The sequence below is a fragment of the Ovis canadensis genome, chromosome 4, assembly GCF_042477335.2.
Source record: "Ovis canadensis isolate MfBH-ARS-UI-01 breed Bighorn chromosome 4, ARS-UI_OviCan_v2, whole genome shotgun sequence".
In the NCBI taxonomy this organism is placed as follows: domain Eukaryota; kingdom Metazoa; phylum Chordata; class Mammalia; order Artiodactyla; family Bovidae; genus Ovis; species Ovis canadensis.
The window spans coordinates 119,887,046-119,911,941 of NC_091248.1; the positions used below are offsets into that span (position 1 = coordinate 119,887,046).

Genomic DNA, 24,896 nt, shown 5'->3' on the forward strand with positions numbered 1-24,896 from the left:
TGACAGACTATGTAAATTTAGAAAATAATTGGGCTTTGGCTTTTAGATTTATTTGATATACAAAACAAGAGTTAAACCTGTGGATGCTGTGGCTGCCTTCTCAGCATCCACTTTTCCCTCTCCTCTATTATGTCATTTATCGTGCGCTAGGGATGTGACCTGCTTGTCCCAAGCTTAGCAGTGAAATCCCTGTGTTTGGCTCAGGAGTGGATATATGACACAGTTGGTCATATTAAACATCAAACCCTTTATTTATGTTCAGTGTTGGGATAACACAGAATGAGCTGTGTTGAGACATTGCTCTGGGCATATGAACATGGCCTATGAATGAGAAGCAAAGTTGCTGCTGTCATTTTGCAGTGATCACTGGGGAAACTGCCTGAGGATGAAGCCCACACACAGAAGTCAAAAGGAGGGAACTGCCCAGAAGTGGAGCGGAAGTCCTAATAAAGCTGTGACAGAATGTAGGCCTTTTCTCTAGACATTTTTCAGTTATCATCTACTAAATTCCTTTCAAGGTATAAGATAGTTAAGTCAGGCTTTCAGTTGCTACAATTACAACCATCTCCAATGATACAGTTTCCAAAACCTCTTCCATCTCTGCATCAAGCTATACTTAATGCTTGTGCTATCTAGCTATACTTGTGCTATATAGCATTAGCTATACTTAATGCTAGAACAAATGCTTTATATGTTTATTCTTATTTTCATAGCATATCCGTGGGGTCATTTTAATGGACACAGATCTATAACTTCTCAGATCCTCTCAACCACCTCTTTCTTTCCAAGGGTACTGCCTGCATCCTGGGCCATACTGCTGTCACCTATTCTGGGCTCTTTCCAAGCTGACTGGGGCCACATGAAGCTTTGAGCATGAATAACTCTCATGTCCCTGAAAAGTCAAAGCAAAAGTTGCTCAGTCATGTCTGACTCTTTGTGACCCCATGGACTATACAGTCAATGGAATTCTCCAGGCCAGAATACTGGAGTGGGTAGCCTTTCCCTTCTCCAGGGGATCTTCCCAACCCAGGGATTAAACCTGTGTCTCCTGCATTGCAGGCAGATTCTTTACCAGCTGAGCCACAAGGGAAGCCCAAGAATACTGAAGTGGGTAGCCTATCCCTTCTCCAGTGGCTCTTCCTGACCCAGGAATCAAACTGGGGTCTCCTGCATTTCAGGTGGATTCTTTACCAACTGAGCTACCAGGGAAGCCCATAAGCTGGGCCTATCCAGGCCAACTTGCCATACTACTTTAAAACTTGTCTGAGATTTCTAAAATGGCGCCCCTGGACTTGGACAAGTACGTGGAGATAGCGCGGCTATGCAAATACCTACCGGAGAACGACTTGAAGTGGCTATGTGACTACGTTTGTGACCTCCTGTTGGAAGAATCAAATGTCCAGCCAGTATCAACACCAGTAACAGTGTGTGAAGACATACATGGACAGTTTTATGACCTTTGTGAACTATTCAGAACTGGAGGTCAGGTTCCTGACACAAACTACATATTTATGGGTGATTTTGTAGACCGAGGTTACTATAGTTTGGAGACCTTCACTTACCTTCTTGCACTAAAGGCTAAATGGCCTGATCGTATTACACTTTTGCGAGGAAATCATGAGAGTAGACAGATAACACAGGTGTATGGATTTTATGATGAGTGCCAAACCAAATATGGAAATGCTAATGCCTGGAGATACTGTACCAAAGTTTTTGACATGCTCACAGTAGCAGCTTTAATAGATGAGCAGATTTTGTGTGTTCATGGTGGTATATCTCCTGATATCAAAACACTGGATCAAATTCAAACCATTGAACGGAATCAGGAAATTCCCCATAAAGGAGCATTTTGTGATCTGGTTTGGTCAGATCCTGAAGATGTGGATACTTGGGCAATCAGTCCCCGAGGAGCAGGTTGGCTTTTTGGCGCAAAGATCACAAATGAGTTTGTTCATATCAACAACCTAAAACTCATCTCCAGAGCACATCAGTTAGTGCATGAAGGCTGTAAGTTTATGTTTGATGAGAAGCTGGTAACAGTATGGTCTGCTCCTAATTGCTGCTATCGTTGTGGAAATATTGCTTCAATCATGGTCTTCAAAGATGTAAATACAAGAGAACCAAAGTTATTCCGGGCAGTTCCAGATTCAGAACGCGTTATTCCTCCCAGAACGACGACGCCGAATTTTCTTTGAGGCCTTCGCCCCATCCTGCTGATCCATTTTTCTGCCCTCTTCTTACCCCAACTTTTGTGTATTACCCTCTACAATATACTTTTTATTGAGCACTTTGCTGCTGAAATGCTGCCTCTTGCCTTTTTAAAAAAATTTTAAATTATCTAAATTTATTGTTTGTTATGGTGTCTATAGCAACGTTTTTCTATCAGTTTTCTCCCCCGTCCCATCCCCGCCTTGGACTCACTTGAGAAGACTTGAGAAATGTCTTAATACTCACACTGCTGCATGTAGCTCTTGCTTATTTACCGGTCTGAGGGAAACAGAATGTGTTTCCTTTTTTAAAAAGCCGATTGACAGAACAGACTGCTCTGAAATACTCTTCCTTTTGTATTATTCAGTCTTCTGTTTTAGTTTGGTAAGTTTTAAGAAATTTCAGCAGCAAAGTTGTTATCCAGTGGGCACGATGGACTGCAAATGACTCAAGTTATGTATACCGTCCCAGCTGTAAACTTCATTGTCCTTTGTTGGATGATATTTTAAATGGATATAAAATAAATTGGTCTAAAGGGCTGCCCTTTGTCGTGTTTTTAAATTTTAGTTTTAAAACTGCTATAGCTTATGACTTTGTACATTAAGATAATTGTATTGATCTTTTTCCAGATTCCTTGTATTTTTTAATAAAGTAATCCTAAAAAAAAACTCAAAAAAAAAAAAAAAACTTGTCTGAAAAAAACGTTTCAGACCTTGCTTTGGGCTTCCTGGGTGACTATCAAGGGAAAGATGATGCTATTGTAAATTCTGAATAGTTATATCCTGGGATATGAACCTTGACCTTTGAGAAATGAGATGGGGAGCCATACAGATACACTGCCGAGGGCTGGTCTGAGCTGTGTTTTTGTCTGTCACATCCTCCTATAGCTTTACTTCATGTGTCTTTTTATCTCACTTCCACTTTCTTCTCACCCTTCCTTCCCTGGTGTTCAAATTGTGTTAGTTCTTGAATCCTTGCCTCTGCTGCTGAAAGGACCATCTTTACTCTAAAAAGTAACACCTCAGGTATTAGCTTGTTCTGGATCACTCAGTAGCAGCTCCTGGATTTGCATCTGGGTCTCACAGGACGCTAGATTTCCATAAATGTTTCTAAATATTTACTTTGCATGCATGCTTACGTGCTAAGTTACTTCAATCGTGTCCAACTCTGTGCGACCCCATGGACAGCAGCCCACCAAGCTCATCTGTTCGCGGGATTCTCCAGGCAAGAATACTGGAGTGGGTTGCCATTTCCTTCTCTGATTTAATTGCTAAGTCACATCTAACTCTTTGGAACCCCATGGACCGTAGCCCACCAGGCCCCTCTGTCCATGGGATTTTTTCAGGCAAGAATACCAGAGTGGATTACCATTTCCTTCTCCTAATATTGACTTTACAGTTTGTAACTTGCTTTTCACAGAACAGCAACAAACAGTTTAAGGACCACTGGTCATTGGACCACACTTGACATAGTGCTGTTCATACTAGCACTACAGAAGCCTCAGAGTCTCCAGTTGTGTTCTCTTGGCCTCTTCACCCCAGGCATCCTTCCTGCCACACTTGCTGGGAGTGGACTTGCCTGGTTGGGAAGATATCAAAGGGACTTTATTTAGTCCATTCATTTATGCATTAAGTAATTCACACTTCATTGCATACTTTCTTTATTTGGAGATGGAATTCATGCTTTTGGGCCCTGGAACATCTCCCAAGAGTTTGTAATGGCATTGTGTTTGATGCAGGGGGAAGATTGGAATTTGTTTCCTAGGCTTTTAGTTTATCTATAGATATCTATGGGGCTTGCCTCGTAGTACAGTCAGTAAAGAATCTGCCTGCAATGTAGGGGACCTGGGTTCGATTCCTGAGTTGGGAAGATTGCCTGGAGAAGGAAATGGCAACCCACTCCAGTATTCTTGCCTGTGAAATCTCATGGACAGAGGAGCCTGTCAGGCTACAATCCATGGAGTTGCAAAGAGGGTCACAAGAGTCAGACACAACTTAGCGACTGAACCATTACCATAAATCTCTATAATATTCACAAGTATTTTAGCTTGTATTTCACTCAGGCTGTATCCTGTCTTCCTGAATTGAGGCCCAAAGCTCTGCAACTTAAAGTATTTTTAAGTTTATAAGACATGAGAAGAGTTTCATTTGTAAGGAAAATAGTAGATGGTAGGAGTTGATATGAAACTGTATAATCAGATAAGTCTAATTTAAAAAACCAGCCTCACTATTAATAAGCTGTGTGTCTGGGGGAAAATTATTTAAACCCTCTGGTCCTTAGTCTTGTCAGTCCAAAGGTAGAGATAATAATAACTAGTCACTCTCAGGGTTCAGTCTATAGAGTCGGGCTGCTGGCATTTTCATCATGGCTTTATTATTTATACCTAATGAGAATCTTGAGTGTGTTACATAGCTTCTGTTTCATTCTCCTTACCTATGTGTAATACACTAAGTCCTCACTTTTTACAACTTAAAGGGGAAACAGTGACAGATTTTATTTTCTTGGGCTCCAAGATCACTGCAGATGGTGACTGCAGCCATTAAAAAATGCTTGTTCCTTGGAAGAAAAAGTATGACCGACCTAGTTCAGTTCAGTTCAGTTGCTCAGTCATGTCTGACTCTTGTGACCCCATGAATCGCAGCATGCCAGGCCTCCCTGTCCATCACCAACTCCCAGAGTTCACTCAAACTCATGTCCATTGAGTTGGTGATGCCATCCAGCCATCTCATCATCTGTCGTCCCCTTCTCCTCCTGCCCCCAATCCCTCCCAGTATCAGGGTCTTTTCCAATGAGTCAACTCTTCGCATGAGGTGGCCAAATATTGAAGTTTCACCTTCAGCATCAGTCCTTCCAATGAACACCCAGGACTGATCTCCTTTAGGATGGACTGGTTGGATCTCCTTGCAGTCCAAGGGACTCAAGAGTCTTCTCCAGCACCACAGTTCAAAAGCATCAATTCTTTGGCGCTCAGCTTTCTTCACAGTCCAACTCTCACATCCATACATGACCACTGGAAATACCATAGCCTTGACTAGACGGACCTTTGTTGGCAAAGTAATGTCTCTGCTTTTTTTTTTTTTTTTTTAAATTTTTAGTTTTTTATTTTTTAAATTTTAAAATCTTTAATTCTTACATGCATTCCCATACATGAACCCCCCTCCCACCTCCCTCCCCAGAACATCTTTCTGGGTCATCCCCATGCACCAGCCCCAAGCATGCTGCATCCTGCGTCAGACATAGACTGGCGATTCAATTCACATGATAGTATACATGTTAGAATGTCATTCTCCCAAATCATCCCACCCTCTCCCTCTCCCTCTGAGTCCAAAAGTCCATTATACACATCTGTGTCTCTTTCCCTGTCTTGCATACAGTGTCATCATTGCCATCTTCCTAAATTCCATATATATGTGTTAGTATACTGTATTGGTGTTTTTCTTTCTGGCTTACTTCACTCTGTCTCTGCTTTTTAATATGCTCTCTAGGTTGGTCATAACTTTTCTTCCAAGGAGTAAGCATCTTTTAATTTCGTGGCTGCAATCACCACGTGCAGTGATTTTGGAGCCCGCACAAATAAAGTCTGACACTGTTTCCACTGTTTGCCCATCTCTTTGCCATGAAGTGATGGGACTAGATGCCACGATCTTCGTTTTCTGAATGTTGAGCTTTAAGCCAACTTTTTCACTCTCCATTTTCATCAAAAGGCTTTTTAGTTCCTCTTCACTTTCTGCCATAATGGTGGTGTCATCTGCGTATCTTAAGGTTAGGTGTATTAAATGCATTTTTACTTGTGATATGTTCAATTTGTGATGAGCTTCCTTAGATGTAACCCATTGTCCAAGAAGTCTAGGAATATCTATATACTCTTACCATACAATCCAAAAATGAGCTCCAAATTTGCTCATTTGGATATTTACACAAATAAGTTGGAAACTTATGTCCAGACAGAAACCTGCACAGGTATGTTTACTGTGACTATATTTATAATTCCCCCAAATTGGAAGCAGCCAAGATGCCTATTATGGGTTGAATTGCATCCCTCAAAATTCATTTGTTGAACTGCTAACTCCCAGTAGCACAGAATGTGAACTTGATTAGAAATAGATCAATGCCAATGTCATTAGTTAAGATGAGGTTATACTGGAGTAGGGTGAGCCCCATCCTACACAATTATGTAATTGTAATATGGAAAGGTTTAATGCGTGTGCACACACATACATAATGTGGAACACACACACATAGATATTATATAGATAGATATGCTATAGCTGAATATTCAGCCCTGTATTTTCATTGGAAGAACTGATGCTGAAGCTGAAGCTCCAATACTTTGGCCACCTGATGTGAAGAGCCAGCTCATTGTAAAAGACCCTGATACTGGGAAAGACCAAGGGCAGGAGTAGAAGAGAGTGACTGAGGATGAGAAGGTTGGATGGCATCACCAACTTAATGGACATGAATTTGAGCAAATTCAGGGAGATGGTGAAGGAAAAGGAAGCCTGGCGTGCTACAGTCCATGGTCGCAAAGAGTCGGACACAGATTAGTGACTTAACAACAACAAATGTTATATACGTATTCAGAAAAAGGTAGTAGGATAGTTTATTTATTAAAACATGATTTACTCAATAAGAATATATAGAGATATTCATGTATATACACAGAGAACTTCTATATTAATACAATAGAAATCTATAATAATATTTAGCTTTAGGAGATGGATCAGTAGAATCAAACAAATGGGGAGAGGGACATTTAAATTTTAGCCTGGGTCCTTCCATGTGAAATTTTAATTTTGATCTGTGCTAATTTTATGAAAAATGACAGTTGGTTTTGAAAGTGTAAAAAATAAATATTTAAAATATGATTTTGCTATTTTACTAAGCATCCCAAGCATGTTCACTTCTATGTTTTTTAAAAATCTTTTTTATCAGTCCTCAATGTTGTTTCTAAACCAGTTATCCCTCAATTCAAGCTGATGAGGGAGGTTACCCAATCGCATTTGGAGACCTAGCGGGGAATGTATGGCTGGACAACCCCACTTGGAATACATGGGGGTTAGAGAGATGGGAATGGGCTGTGGGATTAACAGGTGTGCGGTGGAGTAGGTCGCAGATCCTCTCAGTTCATCTCTGACCAGGATGTGTAACTGTGGCCAGGAGGGTGTGTGGTACAGAGAGGGCAGAGGTCATCTGGGAAAGATGGGCTTCATGCAGCCCTGGAGATGAATAGAGAATCTGGACAGATGTCCACTTGGTGGCCTCTTAGGTTCTCGACAAGTGTCTTGAATCTGCTGGTGGGTTCACAGCTTCAGGGTGGCTTAGGCTCCATAGGGCTCCGTGCAGTCAGGGAGAAGCACATAGCAGCTGAGTTGGCTGACTGTTGACAGCTGGGATTGTGTGGTGGTGTGTAAGGGCCTGGGAGGGAGGCAGCTGGTTGTTGAGAAGTTCCTGACTGGGAACTTTCAAGTGTGCCCACTGCACAAAACTTAAACTTCCATGGTCTCCAACTTGATTAGCCTCAGGAGGGAAGAGTGAAAGTTTCTTCAGCCTTTCCTTGACTGCCTCCCTAGTGTGCATCTGCTTGTGAGAATTGTTCCTTAGTGAATAACCATCCTTGGGGACAGACTAGGGAGAGGAGGAAAGAGGCAGAGAGAACGAGAGCCAGGGAGACAGCCTGGTGCTGGATCCTTCTCAGCACCATTGTTTCTGGACTTCTTCAAGTTTCTGGGTGTGGCCAGTTGTTCCTCATTGTGGGTGCAGATAGCAGAATCAGACTGTCTGCCAAATATTGCTTCCTACTAGCTTTACAGGGGCTGGGCTGAGGTGACGCCTAAAGGGTGGTAGAAGTTACATTCTGTCTCCTCTGGAGGTGAGTGTCTTCCAAGCGATTTCCCTCTGTGAAAAGCATCACCATGGGAAGTCCTGAGCTGAGCTGCCTCCTGCAACAAGGCTGACGAGTGAACTGAGAAAGCTGCAGAGGAGACGAGCTGCGCATCAGACCTTCCCTCCGTAGCAAGGAGCAGGTTGAGGGGTGTAGGCCCAGCCCTCTGCCTGCGAGAGCTAAGACCCTACCCTCTCTTTTCTCACTATCTCTTCCTTATTCACTTGCCATTTGTAAGGGATCTGCAGCAAGAAAGACCACAGGCTAACTGGACAATGGTTTAGAGAAGACTGAGTGAAGGGAAAGCTAGTCAGATGAGACATCATTTATCGTATGGTTCTTTATCTACTAATGGATCTATTCGGTGTATGATATTTACAGAGCACACATGTTGTCAGACTCTCTTCCTGTCACTTGTTGTGATATAAGAATACTAAAGAATGTGCCCTCAAGGTTCGGTTCAGTTCAGTTCAGTCACTCAGTCGTGTCCGACTCTTTGTGACCCCATGAGCTGCAGCACGCCAGGCCTCCCTGTCCTTCACCTACTCCCAGAGTTCACTCAGACTCACGTCCATTCAGTCGGTGATGCCATCCAACCATCTCATCCTCTGTCGTCCCCTTCTCCTCCTGCCCCCAATCCCTCCCAGCATCAGGGTCTTTTCCAATGAGTCAACCCTTCACACGAGGTGGCCAAAGTACTGGAGTTTCAGCTTTAGCATCATTCCTTCCAAAGAACACCCAGGACTGATCTCCTTTAGAATGGACTGGTTGGAGCTCCTTGAAGTCCAAGGGACCCTCAAGAGTCTTCTCCAACACCACAGTTCAAAAGCATCAATTCTTTGGTGCTCAGCCTTCTTCACAGTCCAACTCTCACATCCATACATGACCACGGGAAAAACCATAGCCTTGCCTGATGGACCTTTGTTGGCAAAGTAATGTGTCTGATTTTCAATATGCTATCTAGGTTGGTCATAACTTTTCTTCCAAGGAGTAAGTGTCTTTTAATTTCATGGTTGCAGTCACCATCTGCAGTGATTTTGGAGCCCAAAGATATAAAGTCTGACACTGTTTCCACTGTTTGCCCATCTATTTGCCATGAAGTGATGGGACCAGATGGCATGATCTTCATTTTCTGAATGTTGAGCTTTAAGCCAACTTTTTCACTCTCCTCTTTCACTTTCATCAAGAGGCTGTTTAGTTCTTCTTCACTTTCTGCCATAAGGGTGGTGTCATCTGCATATCTGAGGTTATTGATATTTCTCCCGGCAATCTTGATTCCAGCTTGTGCTTCTTCCAGCCTAGCATTTCTCATGATGTACTCTGCATGTAAGTTAAATAAGCAGGGTGACAGTATACAGCCTTGAAGTACTCCTTTTCCTATTTGGAACCAGTCTGTTGTTCCATGTCCAGTTCTGTTGTTTTGGCCTTCAAGGTACTTAATTCTAATGAAGGGATTTTGATTGGGATGGGATTTGATTTTGATGGGATTTTGATGATAAATGAATAAACAAGTAAAAGCGTGATAGATATCAGATATTGATTAGAGCCAAGTGAAAGCCATCTGGTTGCAGAGGAATTGTAATCTCAGAGGTAGAAATGATCAACTAGAAACTGGCCAGGTTTTTCCTGCATAGAGGAGACATATTCAGTAAAGGCAGAGATGGAAGATCATGTTTATCATAAAAGTAAAGAGGAAGACATGGATAATTCATTGTAGGGAGCCAGCTCCCCCTAAATCAGAGAAGTACTTTGTTTCAAAAATAGCTTTTATCTCATGACAATGTTTTGGATTGATCCAAATTCCCAACAGCATGCCCAAAATGACAAATATAAGAGGCAACAAATTTAAAATGAACGTAATTGAAATGGAGCCTGTTTTTAGCAGATACAGAGGAAAGAAGTAACTATGTCTGGCTGTGATTAACTGGGAATTCTGTCTCACAGGCTCCTCTGGTGGCTGAGGAGGTAAAAAATCTGCCTGTAATGCAGGAGACCCAGGTTTGATCCCTGGATCTGGAAGATGCCCTGGAGAAGGGAATGGCAACCCACTCTAGTATCCTTGCTTGGAGAACTCCATGGACAGAGGAGCCTGACGGGCTCCATCGGGTTGCAGAGTCTGACACAACTGAGTGACTAACATTTTTTTTGTCTTATAACTGTTTACGTACAGCAGTTTTTGCAGGACATGGACAAAACAGGCACAGAAGACAATTTAGGGCATTCAGAATGGAAGGGGTCATTGTATAAATGAGCATGTTGCGTTCCAGAAAGTAGATAGGGTAACAGGTGAGAGCAAAGCTGTGAACTGAGAGGCAAGGGTGCCTATTGGGGACGGTGGGTTTTCATGCCTAGGGTGGTATTGGTGACCAGTGCTCATCTTTTTGGACCTATGTTATTATCTTAATATATTACATGTTCCTTCATGAAGTATCTACTATTAACTTTGTGTAGAAAATAGTCATGTTGTAGAGCCTAGGAGTAGGGTGTATTTCCTCAAGTTGAAAATGTTTTTCGTCTTTCTGAGGTTAGAAGTATGTTTTCTCTCCCTTGCTCTCTAGACCTCACAAGGAACAAAAGTCCAAGCTACATGTTGGGGAATCACTCCAGTGCCACTGAATTCTATCTCCTTGGCTTCTCTGGATCTAGAGAACTACGCCATATCCTCTTTGCTACCTTCTTCTTCTTCTACTCAGTGACATTAATCGGTAACACAGTCATCATTGTGATTGTCTGTCTTGATAAACGGCTGCAGTCTCCCATGTATTTCTTCCTTGGTCATCTCTCGGCCTTGGAGATCCTGGTGACCACCATTGTCGTCCCCGTGATGCTCTGGGGGCTGCTGCTCCCTGGGATGCAGGCAATATCTCTGGCTGCATGTGTCACCCAGCTCTTCCTGTACCTTGCTCTGGGAACCACAGAGTTTGCCCTGTTGGGAGCGATGGCTGTGGACCGTTACGTGGCCGTCTGTAACCCCCTGAGGTACAACGTCATTATGAACAGCCGCACCTGCAACTTGGTGGTAATTGTGTCATGGTTGTTTGGGGTCCTTTTTCAAATTTGGCCAGTTTATGCCACATTTCAGCTTTCCTACTGCAAATCAAATGTGGTGGACAATTTTTTCTGTGACCGAGGGCAATTGCTCAAACTATCCTGCGATAATACTCTTTTCATGGAATTCATCCTCTTCTTAATGGCTGTTTTTGTTCTTTTTGGTTCTTTGATCCCTACAATTGTCTCCTACACCTGCATCGTCTCCACCATCCTCAAGATCCCCTCGGCCTCCGGCCGCAGGAAAGCCTTCTCTACGTGTGCCTCCCACTTCACCTGTGTTGTGATTGGTTACGGCAGCTGCTTGTTCCTCTACGTGAAACCCAAGCAAACGCAGGCCACGGACTACAACAGGGTTGTTTCCCTGATGGTTTCCGTAGTCACTCCTTTCCTCAACCCTTTCATCTTCACTCTCCGGAACGACAAAGTCATAGAAGCACTTCGGGACAGAGTGAAACAGTGCTGTCATCTGTTCAGAAACTAGTCTTGCCCTAAAGCTTTTTATTCCTGAGAAGGCAATGGCACCCCACTCCAGTACTCTTGCCTGGAAAATCACATGGACGGAGGAGCCTGGTGGGCTGCAGTTCGTGGGGTCGCTGAGTTGGACACGACTGAGCGACTTCACTTTAACTTTTCACTTTCATGCATTGGGGAAGGAAATGGCAACCCACTCCAGTGTTCTTGCCTGGAGAATCCCAGGGACGGGAGAGCCTGGTGGGCTGCTGTCTGTGGGGTCGCACAGAGTTGGACACGACTGAAGCGACTTAGCAACAGCAGCACTAAAGCTTTTTATATGGAAGAATACATTCTGAATTCTAGAATGGTCTGAAAAGCATTTTGAACCGGAGCCTATCATCATCAAATAATCTGTGTGCAACAGAACTCTTTTATATTATGGCCATGGTGTTTATCATTATAGGTTGTTATATAAAAATTCACTTTATTTTATATATATATATTTCACTTATGGTACATTTCACAATAAAATGTTTTAAAATTAGATGTAATAATAATATATGTGATATTTAGGTTTCTGAAGAGGAGAGTATCAGAAATATATTCTCTGGCTCCAGAATTGAATAACTACTTGATTCCAGGTTCTTGAATCATCGTCTCATAAATTGTCCTTATCTTTATATCCTCTGACTGTGGGAAGCTCCCTATTCCTTCTCTGGCTCCAGCATATTCTCTTGTTTTCCTATCCCAAAGTCCTGTGGCCTGAATACTTCTCTGCACATTTTCTTGGCTGGCTGTGAGCTCAGTGCACAGTCTGATACCTGTACAGTTTCAGGGGTGGCTGTTGTTTAGGTGCAGACACACCTCTCTAATCTGTGGGCTTTCTCAGGGTGTGGGAGGAAGGGCTGAGCAAGGAGTTCTCCCACCTGCTGGCCCCCAGGTTGTGCTGCCCGCCAGGAGCAGGTGGGTCAGCAGAGCTGCTGTGCCCAAGCTGGAATGGAGGGGAGAGCTGGCCTTGCTGGGTGGCTGCACTGAGGGGAGTGCAGGAGTGGAGGAAGAGGCAGCCTTTGTCCCCTCCCTGTATTTCTCACATTCTGCCATCCCTTCAAGGTCCCTGCTTCCTGTCCCTTCGTTTGTTCATCCTCTCCTGGCCGCTTTCTCTCCTGATTCCTCTCTATAGTTCTCTTTCTGTGGTTCCAGGTCTTTGATTCATCTCTGGGTCCTTCTTTTCCCTTCCCTTCCTTCACCCCGAGTTTACCACACTAGTATCCAGACTTCCACAGAGATGTCTCATGCCTCCCTTATAGCACTGGCAACCTCAACACTCCCCTAATCAGCACCCTCTACCCCAGTCCTAATCCATCTCCCCATTTCTCATGTCATTAGCACAATGTTATCAGCGTTTTTGTTACAGTGTCTTTATAATAACAACATTGATGGCAATGAGATATCTATAGGTGGCTGGTTAAATAAATTCTGTTGCATCTGTATAATAAAATAATTTTTTGTTCAGTCGCTCAGTCATGTCCGACTCTTTGTGACCTCATGGGCTGCAGCACACCAGGTTTCACTATCTCCTGGAGTTTGCAAAACTCCTGTCCATTGTGTCGATGATGCCATCCAACTATCGCATCTTCCGTTAGCCCCTTCTCCTCCCGCCTTCAATCTTCCCCAGCATCAGGGTCTTTTCCAGTGAGTCAGCTCTTCACATCAGGTGACCAACGTATTGAAGTTTCAGCTTCAACATCAGTCCTTCCAATGAATATTCAGGACTGCTTTCCTTTAGGATTGATTGGTTTGATCTCCTTGCTGTCCAAGGGACTCTCAAGAGTCTTCTCCAGCACCACAATTTGAAAGCATCAGTTCTTCAGTCCTCAGCCTTCTTTATGGTCCAATTCTCACATCCGTACACGACTACTGGAAAAGTCATAGCTTTGACTATATGAACCTTTGTCGACAAAGTGATATCTCTGCTTTTTAGTATGCTGTCTAGATTTCTCATGCTTTCCTTCCAAGGATCAGTGTCTTTTAGTTTCATGGCTGCAGCCACCATGTGCCGTGATTTTGGAGCCCAAGATTATTTTATATTAATCTTTAAAAATGTGAGACAGAATTTTTCCTATGTGATGCTGGTGATGCTGAGATAAACAGCTTATTCTGCACCAAGTTCCCAGCATTTGGAAGTCAAGAACTTCATCACTTCAGAAGATAAAAGTAAGAAAAAAAGATGTGTTTTTGCACTTGATTTCTTACAGGGGAAGGGACATGATTAACTGGTTGAAAGAATTGCATCAGAGTCTCTCAAGAGAAATTCGGAGTGATTTTGTGCTGGAGGTATTAGTAGAAGCTGAGTTAAGGTATATGCCATCTAAGAAGGAGATAATTGGTTTAATTCCTTTCAAAGTTTTCAAAGTGAGAAAATAATTAATTAGTCCCTGTGAGTCAGTGCAGAGAAACTTTTCAGCTGGAGAAAAAAATTTCTCCTGGTTTAGAATGCCACCCAACACTTACAGATGCTCAAAGATGGAGAAATCTCCCCTTCCTGACTAGTAGCTTTTGGAGAAGACCCTGAATTAGGGATTAAAGAGCTCTGTGTTATCTACAGGTTAGCATTCATAAAGTATGTTCCTACCATATACTAATGTGTGTGCACACCCAAGTGCACACGCACATGCCTGAGTTTAACCCACCTCTCCACCTGCTGTGCAAAACCAGCAGCCTTGGGTCAGAGGGTAACCATCCACTCTGATATTTGTGTTAGAAATGTGAGGGACGCCGCTTCTCCAGTTACAGTGTCAGCAGTTCCTTGCAGTATTTAGGGTCAACTCATAAATATTTACCTTCTTACTTTTCCAGTTTTGACCCTTTCCACACTCAATGTCAACCAAGAAAACAGGTATTTTCTAAGCTCTTCATGCATCCCTCCTCTCTGCACGACTCCCTAATTCCAAGAGAGAGCTCAGAGGAGGCACCTCTCCTAAATCTGCCCCTTTTCAGCCATTCTGGTCCTCCAAACCAAAGCACAGCTCTAGTTTGTTCTCTTCCTCTGTTCCAGATAGGAGCACATTCACTCTTTGTGAGTGCCCTAATAACTCCTTTGTTCCCTAACAAGTCCAGGGCCAGAAGATAGAGAATGAAGCACCAGGGAGGGTCAAGATTCATGAAAAAGAAACAGCTGACCCCTCACCCAGGATGCTACAGTTAAGTTCCAGGGAGGAGAATAATAATTATTTCTATTTAATGTGATCAGCTGACCATTTCCACTTACTCTCCCAATCACACTAAAAGGCATTGTAGGAATCAAAAATTGTTAATTAGCAAGGACAAAGAGAATGGAGAAAAAGTTACAACAGATAATATTTTACAATTTTTAAATATGGAAAACAAAAATAAGTGTTTCCAAGGTAATAAGACTGAGGTACAAATTAAATTCTGCAAAGGGGAAAGTAAGAAGAAACAGGTCAATTCACCCAACAGAACTCGTCAGTCAGCACATGGAGGCCTCAGCTACCAAGGACTGTGAGGGTGAGAGCTTATAAACAGGAATACTGCTAAAAAGTTTGTACAAATAGCAACCAGGCACTGCAAGTCCCTTGCATTTTCTGTGTAGGCAAGGAAATACCTGTTCCACAAGTAGAGTGACCCCTCATCCCACGTTATCAAGGACTGTCTCATTAAAAAAACTGAAGGTTCCATATCCCCAAAACTCCTTAGTCAACTGTGAAGCCAGGACAGTTGGTCACATTATCTATATCCAGATGACCTACCACAGCAATTGGAGGAACCAAGAGAACGAAAAACAGAAGAAAAAAAATTTGAGGAAAACGAAGATCAGTTAGGAAGCAAAAACAATTTTAAAAAATCCTATAATGCATATCCTTTTAAAATTAGAACATGTTTTGTTCTGAAGAAGAGGATGCTGTGTGAAAAAAATCAGAAAATAAAGGAAAATGCTCCTAGAATATAAGATTAGGACTAGCAAAAAGAAATTCATTAATAGACTAAAGAAAAAAATAAAAGTGCCCAAAGTATATAAAAAATAGACTAAAATTTGGAAAATTAGAAAGGTAAGAAAACTGCAAGCTTAATTCAGGAGTCCCATATCTGAACATAAAAGTTCTACAAAGATAGAACAAGGGAAGCATAAATGGGTCACTTGCAAAAGAAAGTGTCAGACAATCTCCCAGTTGTGAAGAATTTGTCTCTGCAGTTTGAAGTCTCTAAATGCAGAGCACTGTGAGCATATGAATGAAAACCTGCATAAAGGCATCTGGCATCCAAAGGTGGGCAGTTGGAATACTGCAGGGTCAGGAGTCCATGGCATAGATACAGCGACTGATAAGATTTTGTATAGAATTTTGAAGATTCAAGTGGGAAGATACTTAAAAGCCAGTCCATGGAACTCAGGGCTTCCCTTGTGGCTCAGATGGTAAAGAATCCGCCTGCAATGCAGGAGACCTGGGTTCAATCCCTGGGTTGGGAAGATGCCCTGAAGAAGGGAACGGCTACCCACTCCAATATTCTCGCCTGGAGAATTCCGTGGACAGAGGAGCCTGGCGGGCTACATTCCATGGGGTCACAAGGAGTTGGACACGACTGAGCGACTAAAACTTTCACGTTTTTCATGTTCCATGTGACTCAGAAGGGTAGAAGTTGGACAAAGGTAGACGTTACATTAAGTTATTTTAAGGCTTGACATAAAGTTAAACAGTTCAATAATTAGAGCTTACTTCCACAGCCATGTGTTCATCCCTAGAAATGGTAAAGCTGGGTTTCAATTTTCACCTATTAGTAATGCTACAGGGAAGGTTCTTTCAATGGGGAACCTCCCCGTGGCCTTCTTGCTTGTAAGTTTTGAGTCAGTCACATCACTCTTACATTTGGGAAAGTCATCCCTACACACTTCTCCAATGTACATCCCGGGACAAATAGACAGAAAGTAAGGATAAGAAGCCCTGACACACTCACTAAGAAAGAATTTAAGAATATATATGTAGATACTGGCAAGAGTGAACATCAACATTGTAGGAATCCGCGAACTAAGACGGACTGGAATGGGTGAATTTAACTCAGATGACCATTATATCTACTACTGTGGGCAGGAATCCCTCAGAAGAAATGGAGTAGCCACCATGGTCAACAAAAGAGTCCAAAATGCAGGATTTCGATGGAATCTCAAAAACAACAGAATGATCTCTGTTCATTTCCAAGACAAACCATTCATTATCACAGTAATCCAAGTCTATGCCCCAACCAGTAACGCTGAAGAAGCTGAAGTTGGACGGTTCTATGAACACATACAAGACCTTTTAGAACTGACACCCAAAAAAGATGTCCTTTTCATTATAGGGGACTGGAATGCAAAAGTAGGAAGTCAAGAAACACCTGGAGTAACAGGCAAATTTGGCCTTGGAGTACAGAATGAAGCAAGGCAAAGGCTAATAGAGTTCTGCCAAGAGAATGCACTGGTCATAGCAAACACCCTCTTCCAACAACGCAAGAGAAAACTCTGCACATGGACATCACCAGATGGTCAACACTGAAATCAGATTGATTATCTTCTTTGCAGCCAAAGATGGAGAAGCTCTATACAGTCAGCAAAAACAAGGCCCTGGCTGACTGTTGCTCAGATCATGAACTCCTTATTACCAAATTCAGACTTAAATTGAAGAAAGTGTGGAAAACCACTAGACCATTCAGGTATGACCTAAATCAAATCCCTTATGACTATACAGTGGGAAGTGAGAAATAGATTTAAGGAACTAGATCTGATAGACAGAGTGTCTGATGAACTATGGATGGAGGTTTGTAACATTGTACAGGAGACAGGAATCAAGAACATCCCCAAGAAAAAGAAATGCAAAAAAGCAAAATGGCTATCTGAGGAGGCCTTACAAATAGCTGTGAAAAGAAGAGAACCAAAAGCAAAGGAGAAAAGGAAAGATATACCCGTTTGAATGCAGAGTTCCAAAGAATAGCAAGGAGAGATAAAGCCTTCCAAAGTGATCAATGCAAAGAAATAGAGGAAAATAATAGAATGGGAAAGACTAGAGATCTCTTCAAGAAAATATGATACCAAGGGAACATTTCATGCAAAGATGGGCTCAATAAAGGACAGAAATTGTAGGGACCTAACAGAAGCACAAGATATTAAGAAGAGGTGGCAGAATACACAGAACTATACAAAAAAGATCTTCATGACCCAGATAATCATGATGGTGTGATCACTCACCTAGAGCCAGACATCCTGGAATGTGAAGTCAAGCGGGCCTTAGAAAGCATCACTATGAACAAAGCTAATGGAGGTGATGGCATTCCAGTGGAGCTATTTCAAATCCTGAAAGATGATGCTGTGAAAGTGCTGCACTCAATATGCCAGCAAATTTGGAAAACTCAGCAGTGGCCACAGGACTGGAAAAGGTCAGTTTTCATTCCAATCCCAAAGAAAGGCAATGCCAAAGAATGCTCAAACTACCACACAATTGCACTCATCTCACACGCTAGTAAAGTAATGCTCACAATTCTCCAAGCCAAGCATCAACAATATGTGAATCGTGAACTTCCTGATGTTCAAGCTGGTTTTAGAAAAGGCAGAGGAACCAGAGATCAAATTGCCAACATCCATTTGATCGTGGAAAAAGCAAGAGAGTTCCAAAAAAAATGTCTATTTCTGCTTTATTGACTATTCCAAAGCCTTTGGCTGTGTGGATCACAATAAACTGTGGAAAATTCTGAAAGAGATGGGAATGCCAGACCACCTGAACTGCCTCTTGAGAAATCTGTATGCAAGTCAGGAAGCAACAGTTAGAACTGGACATGGAACAACAGACTGGTTCCAAATAGGAAAAAGAGTACATAAAAGCTGTGTATTGTCACTCTGCTTATTTAACTTATATGCAGAGTACATCATGAGAAACGCTGGACTGGAAGAAACACAAGCTGGAATCAAGATTGCCGGGAGAAATATCAATAACCTCAGATATGCAGATGACACCACCCTTATGGCAGAAAGTGAAGAAGAACTAAATAGCCTCTTGATGAAAGTGAAAGAGGAGAGTGAAAAAGTTGGCTTAAAGCTCAACGTTCAGAAAACGAAGATCATGGCATCCGGTCCCATCACTTCATTGGAAATAGATGGGGAAACAGTGGAAACAGTGTCTGAATTTATTTTTCTGGACTCCAAAATCACTGCAGATAGTGATTGCAGCCATGAAATTAAAAGATGCTTACTTTTGGAAGCAAAGTTATGACCAACCTAGGCAGCATATTAAAAAGCAGAGACATCATTTTGCCAACAAAGGTCCAGCTAGTCAAAGCTATGGTTTTTCCAGTAGTCATGCATGGATGTGAGAGTTGGACTATAAAGAAAGCTGAGCACAGAAGAATTGATGGTTTTGAACTGTGGTGTTGGAGAAGACTCTTGAGAGTTCCTTGGGCTGCAAAGAGATCCAACCAGTCCATCCTAAAGGAGATCAGTCCTGGGTGTTCATTGGTAGGACCAATGTTGAAGTTGAAAGTCCAATAGTTTGGCCACCTCATGCAAAGAGTTGACTCATTTGAAAAGACCCTGATTCTGGGAAAGATTGAAGGTGGGAGGAGAAGGGAATGACAGAGGATGAGATGGTTGGATAGCATCACCGACTCAATGGACATGGGTTTGGATGGGCTCTGGGTGTTGGTGATGGACAGGGAGGCCTGGTGTGCTGTGGTTCATACGGTTGCAAAGAGTTGGACATGACTTAGTGACTGAACTGAACTGAAATGATTATACATTTTTCCCATGGAAAAACCCAAATAAACATTTTGACCAATCCAATATATGTTTTATTCTCAAGATTCTTTTAAAAGACACCTGAATCTTTAAAGCAAAAATCATGATCTTTTTATAGTACCTGTAGACCTTAATATATATGATAACAGTACCACGATAGATAGGGGCATAAATGTAACTGTAGTTTTACAAAGCTTTTACATTTTTATGCTAAGTGGTGCAATATTAATTCCTGATTGTTGTTGTTCAGTCACTAAGTCGTGTCTGACTCTGCGAACCCATGAACTGTCCTTCACTATCTCCTGGAGTCTGCTCAAATTCATGTGCATTGAGTGGGTGATGTTATCCAAACATCTCATCCTCTGTCAGCCCCTTCTCCGGCTTTCAATCTTTTCCAGCATCAGGGTCTTTCCCAATGAGTTCGCTCTTTGCATTAACTGGCCAAAATATTGGGGCTTCAGCTTCAGCCTCAGTCCTACCAATAATATTCAGAGTTGACTTCCTTTAGGATTGACTGGTTTGATCTCTTTGCTGTCCAGGGAACTTTCAAGAACCTTCTCCAGCACCACAATGTGAAAGCATCAGTTCTTTGGCTCTCAGCTTTCTTTATAGTCCAACTCTCACATCCATACATGACTACTGGAAAAACCACAGCTTTAACTATACGGACCTTTATTGGTAAAGTGATGTCTCTGCTTTTTAATATGCTGTCAAGGTTTGTCATTGCTTTCCTTCCAAGTAAATAGAATCTTCTAATTTCATGACTGCAGTCGCCATCCACAGTAGTTTTGGAGTCCAAGAAAATAAAATCTTTCACTGTTTCCACTTTTTCCCCTTCTACTTGCCATTAAGTGAGGGACTGGATGTCATGATCTTAATTTTTTGAATGTAGAGTTTTAAGCCAGTTTTTTCACTCTCCTCTTTAACCTTCATCAAGAGATTCTTTAGTTCCTCTTACTTTCTGCAATTAGAGTGGTATCATCTGCATATCCGAGGTTGTTGATATTTTTCCTGGCAATAACTCCTAGTAGACTGTGATAATTTAAGAGTGCATATTATAATCCCAGAGAGCGACACTAAAGTAATCAAAAGAGTTATGTATAAAATGCAAAAAGAAATTATAACAGAAAAGATAAAATATTAATTAATCCAGAAAAGACAGAAAAGGAAGAATAGAAGAAAAGAAATGTATCTAGGGCAAAATAAAAAGATAGGAAAATGGTACACTTAAAAAAATAAAAAATATTCTATGTAAATGGACTAAATGCTAAATAAAATTGTCAGGCCAGCTCTTGATGTCTATCCTTGATACACTTGCAATATAAAGAGGTTGAAATAAGAGTGACAGGTAAAGTTATAACATGCAAACAAGAAGCTTAAGAAATCTGGCAGTGTTCTATAATATTAGAAACCACAGACTTAAGGCAAGAAATATTACCAGATGTAGAGAGACTACCCAGATACTCCAAGATAATCTCCCCATTTTAAAAACCTTAACTTAATCACAGCGTTAATGTCCTTTTTGCGGTATAGGATAACATTCACAGGTTCTGGCAATTAGGGTGTAGATTTTGGGGCAGGGTGATCAGGCATTATTTAGCTACCACTACTTGTAATTACAAATTTTCCTGCAAAGAAACTCTTGGTCTGGATGTTTTTACTAATTAAGCTTTCCAAATATTTCAGGGGGAAATATAGGCATACTTCAGAGACACTACAGGTGTGGCTCCAGACCACTGCAATAAAGTGAATAATGTAATAACGAATTTTTAAATTTTCCAGTGAGTGCATATGTTATGTTTAGACTGTCTTACCTGTTAAGTGTGCAATAGCATTGAGTGACTTCACTTTCACTTTTCACTTTCCACTTTCATGCATTGGAGAAGGCAATGGCAACCCACTCCAGTGTTCTTGCCTGGAGAATCCCAGGGATGGCGGAGCCTGGTGGGCTGCCGTCTATGGGGTCACACAGAGTCAGACACGACTGAAGCGACTTAGCAGCAGCAGCAGCATTATGTGTAAAACAATAATGTACTTACCTTAATGAAAAATACCTTATTGCTAATGAAGGAGGAAACAGACAGAATAGGCTCCATCTCGAAAGCAGGACTCCATCTTGGGCTGGACTGTGGACTTTGAGCTCTATGCCCAGTATCTATGGAAATGACATACCAACTGGAAAACCAGACCCCTCGGATGGAAGAGCCCCAGGGCTCATACCTAGACTCTCCATCGCCTAAAAGAATATCCTAATTATCTGTGTAACCAAATAGAATCATAAATTCTATTATGCTTATTGGGTATGACCACAGGCCTATTGATAATTGTCCACTGTTAACTACCTAGGCATAAGGCATATGAATAATGGGTTAACTTTGTATTTTTCTCTCCTTTGTTCAGACTAGTTTCAGGGAATTTGGGGAGGTGGGTTTGGGCACGTACACTTAAGGTATATAAGGTTTTCACAAAAACTGGTTGGGGTCCTTGGCTAAGAGGAGACTGCCTTGGGCCCGCCGGTGTAATAGACCGCACTTCGCTATCTGCATCGTCCTTCTGAGTGGGGCTGTTTCCCAGAATGCGTGGCTACAACACTAACATGGATTATGATTATTTTTGACCTATTTTAGAGCATTTATAGTGGACTCATAAAGTTGGAGAAGGGAAAGGCTACCATTTCACTATTCTGGACTGGAGAATTCCATGGACCATATAGTCCATGGGGTCGCAAAGAGTTGGACACGACTGAGTAATTTTCACTAAACTTCACAAAATATTCAATCTTTGCTGTGCCTGGCTTCTTTCATTCAGTGTAATGTAGGTCAGGATTGTCCATGCTGTGTGTCTCAGTAGTTTGTTACTTGTCATTGCTGAGTAGTATTTTCTCATATGACTATACAGTTGATTCTCATTATTTGTGTGGTTATGTCTTTGAAGTTTCTGAGAACACTGAATACTAATTCATTGCTGTAGGAGAAATGTTCCTGGGAACATTTCTCACAAGATTTTCATCAACTGATGGGCCCGTAGCCTTGTTTTATGTTTGTTGATATTCAAACACACCTTACTTAATAAATATTATTTATCCATTAATATGGACACAGAGCCAACACCTGTAACTCATGCCTGAAGGAAGTTTTTTGTTGTTTAGTTGTTCAGTCATGTCCAACTCTTATGTAACCCCATGGACTATATCCTGCCAGGTTCCTCTGTCCATGGGATTCTCCAGGCAAGAATACCGGAGTGGGTTGCTGTTTCCTCCTCCATTCCGACCCAGGGATGGACCTGCGTCTCCTGTATTGGCAGGCAGATTCTTTTCTACTGAACCAGCAGGGAAGCCCAAAAGAAGTTTGCCTAACACATTTGTGTGTATGTGTGTGTGTGTCTGTGTGTGTGTTTATTCAGTTAGTTTTGGTTGTCCTGGGTCTTCGTTGCTGGGTGCCAGCTTTCTCTAGTTGTGGTGAGCAGGCTTCTCATTGCCCTGACTTCTCCTGTTGTGGAGCATGGGCTCTCGGCTGGAGGCCTCACTAGTTGTGGCTCAGGAGCTTAGTTGCTCTGCGGCATGTGGAATCTTCCCAGGCCAGTGAAGGAATCTGTGTCCCCTGCATTGGCAGGTGGATTCCTATCCACTACACTACTAGAAGTCCCTGGAATATGTATTTTGGGTAAAAACGCTTGTTTAATGCTTATCTAAACTCATTTTCTCTGTAAGAAACATAACAGCTTTCTTACACTTAGCAACAGTAGGTAGGCACCTCAGCACTGTGCTTGGGAGTCATCTTTAAGAGCAAAATCACCAATAAAATGTCAAAAACATGCTGCTAATTAGACAGCAAAGAAGCCATTATTTATGTTGTAGGAGTTGCAACAAGAAAATGGGGATTTTGTCATTTCCAACTTTAGTTGAGAACATGTGCTCCCTTGAAAGCTCTTGGAAATATTGATTTTGGAGCTACACATAAGTTTTCATGAGTAGATGAATTCACAAATACAGAGTGTGAATAATGAGGATTGACTATACCATTCTCTTGTTGATAGATATTTGTTTTGTGTCACTTGATGTAAGGAACTAAACTGATATGAAGATTAAAATAGACATCTCTGTGAGGATGTATTTTTTCATTTCTAAGGTAGATAACTGGGAGCAGAATTGCTGAGTCATAGAGAAGGTGTATACTTAGTTTTAACTAAATGACAACAGACAACATTTTTTCCTAACGAGATTTGCTAGTATCCACTGCTTCCTACTTCTGAAGTATCTGTTGGGTTCCTGTGGCCTTAACACTGGAGGGGCATCTGGAGTAAATGAAGCGGGCCCTGAATTAGGGAAGCTGGTTTTGCAACAAGGGTTCTGAGATAAGAGTCTAGTTTCCTTGGATTCCCTCCTTCTCGCCTCATGCATCTCCAGCTGTCGTGACAGGAGCCAGCATGATCCGAGCTCAGAGGCTGAGAGGCAGATGCTGGGTCAAGTGTCCTGGGCAGCTGGCAGCACAGTTCCCTTGGGGGTGAGAACTTCTGGGCTGTGTCTTTACTTCATGATGTAAGTTCTGACTCCTCATATGTTAGTATCATTACAAACAACTGCACACGATGAACATGGTAATAAAAATTTCCCACAGCTTCCTATGGAAATCTGTATGGCTGGCCCCCATATAATCTCATTTCAAGTGACTGTAAATTGACCCAACATTTTGAAGGGTGATTAGATAATAGCTAAGAAATGTAGCATAATTTAGGGAACTATTACTGTGCAAAGGTACAAGCTTGTAAGTTCAGTTCCGTTCAGTCGCTGAGTTGTGTCCGACTCTTTGCGATCCCATGAGTCGCTATTGGAAACAGTGCTGTAATGAACACAGGGGTGCATGTATCCTATTGGATCATGTTTTCCTTGGGATATATGCCCAGAACTGGGATTGTAGGGTGATATGGAGAAGGCAATAGCACTCCACTCCAGCACTCTTGCCCGGAAAATCCCATGGATGGAGGAGCCTGGTGGGCTGCAGTCCATGGGTCACTGAGAGTCGGACATGACTGAGCGACTTCACTTTCACTTTTCACTTTCATGTATTGGAGAAGGAAATGGCAACCCACTCCAGTGTTCTTGCTTGGAGAATCCCAGGGATGGGGGAACCGGGTGGGCTCCCATCTATGGAGGTCGCACAGAGTGGGACACGACTGAAGCTACTTAGCAGCAGCAGCAGCATGGTAGCTCTATTTTTAATTTTTTAAGGAACATCATATTGTTCTTCATAGTGGCTGTATCAATTTACATTCCCATCATAAGTGTAGGAGGGTTCCTTTTCTCCACATCCTCACTAGCATTTATTTTTTGTGGATCTTTTGATGATGGCCATTCTGACTGGTGTGAGGTGATACATCATTGTAGTTTTAATTTGCATTTCTCTAATAATTAATGATGTTGAACATCTTTTCATATACTTCCTGGCTCTCTAAATGCCTTCTTTGGAGAAATGTCTATTTAGATCTTTTGCCCATTTGTTGGTTGGGTTGTTTGTTTTGATGGTATTAAGTACC

The 24,896-nt window shown here is 42.0% G+C and overlaps 1 protein-coding gene and 1 pseudogene across 1 annotated transcript; both read left to right on the forward strand.

The window, feature by feature from the left end:
* The first annotated feature begins 1,265 nt into the window (after positions 1-1,265).
* On the forward strand, positions 1,266-2,747 carry LOC138439574 (serine/threonine-protein phosphatase 6 catalytic subunit pseudogene; annotated as a pseudogene).
* Positions 2,748-10,676: 7,929 nt separating this feature from the next.
* LOC138439745 (olfactory receptor 9A4) lies at positions 10,677-11,621 on the forward strand. The gene has a single exon (XM_069588839.1). It carries the CDS (start codon positions 10,677-10,679, stop codon positions 11,619-11,621), a length of 945 nt encoding a protein of 314 aa, XP_069444940.1.
* Positions 11,622-24,896: the final 13,275 nt, after the last annotated feature.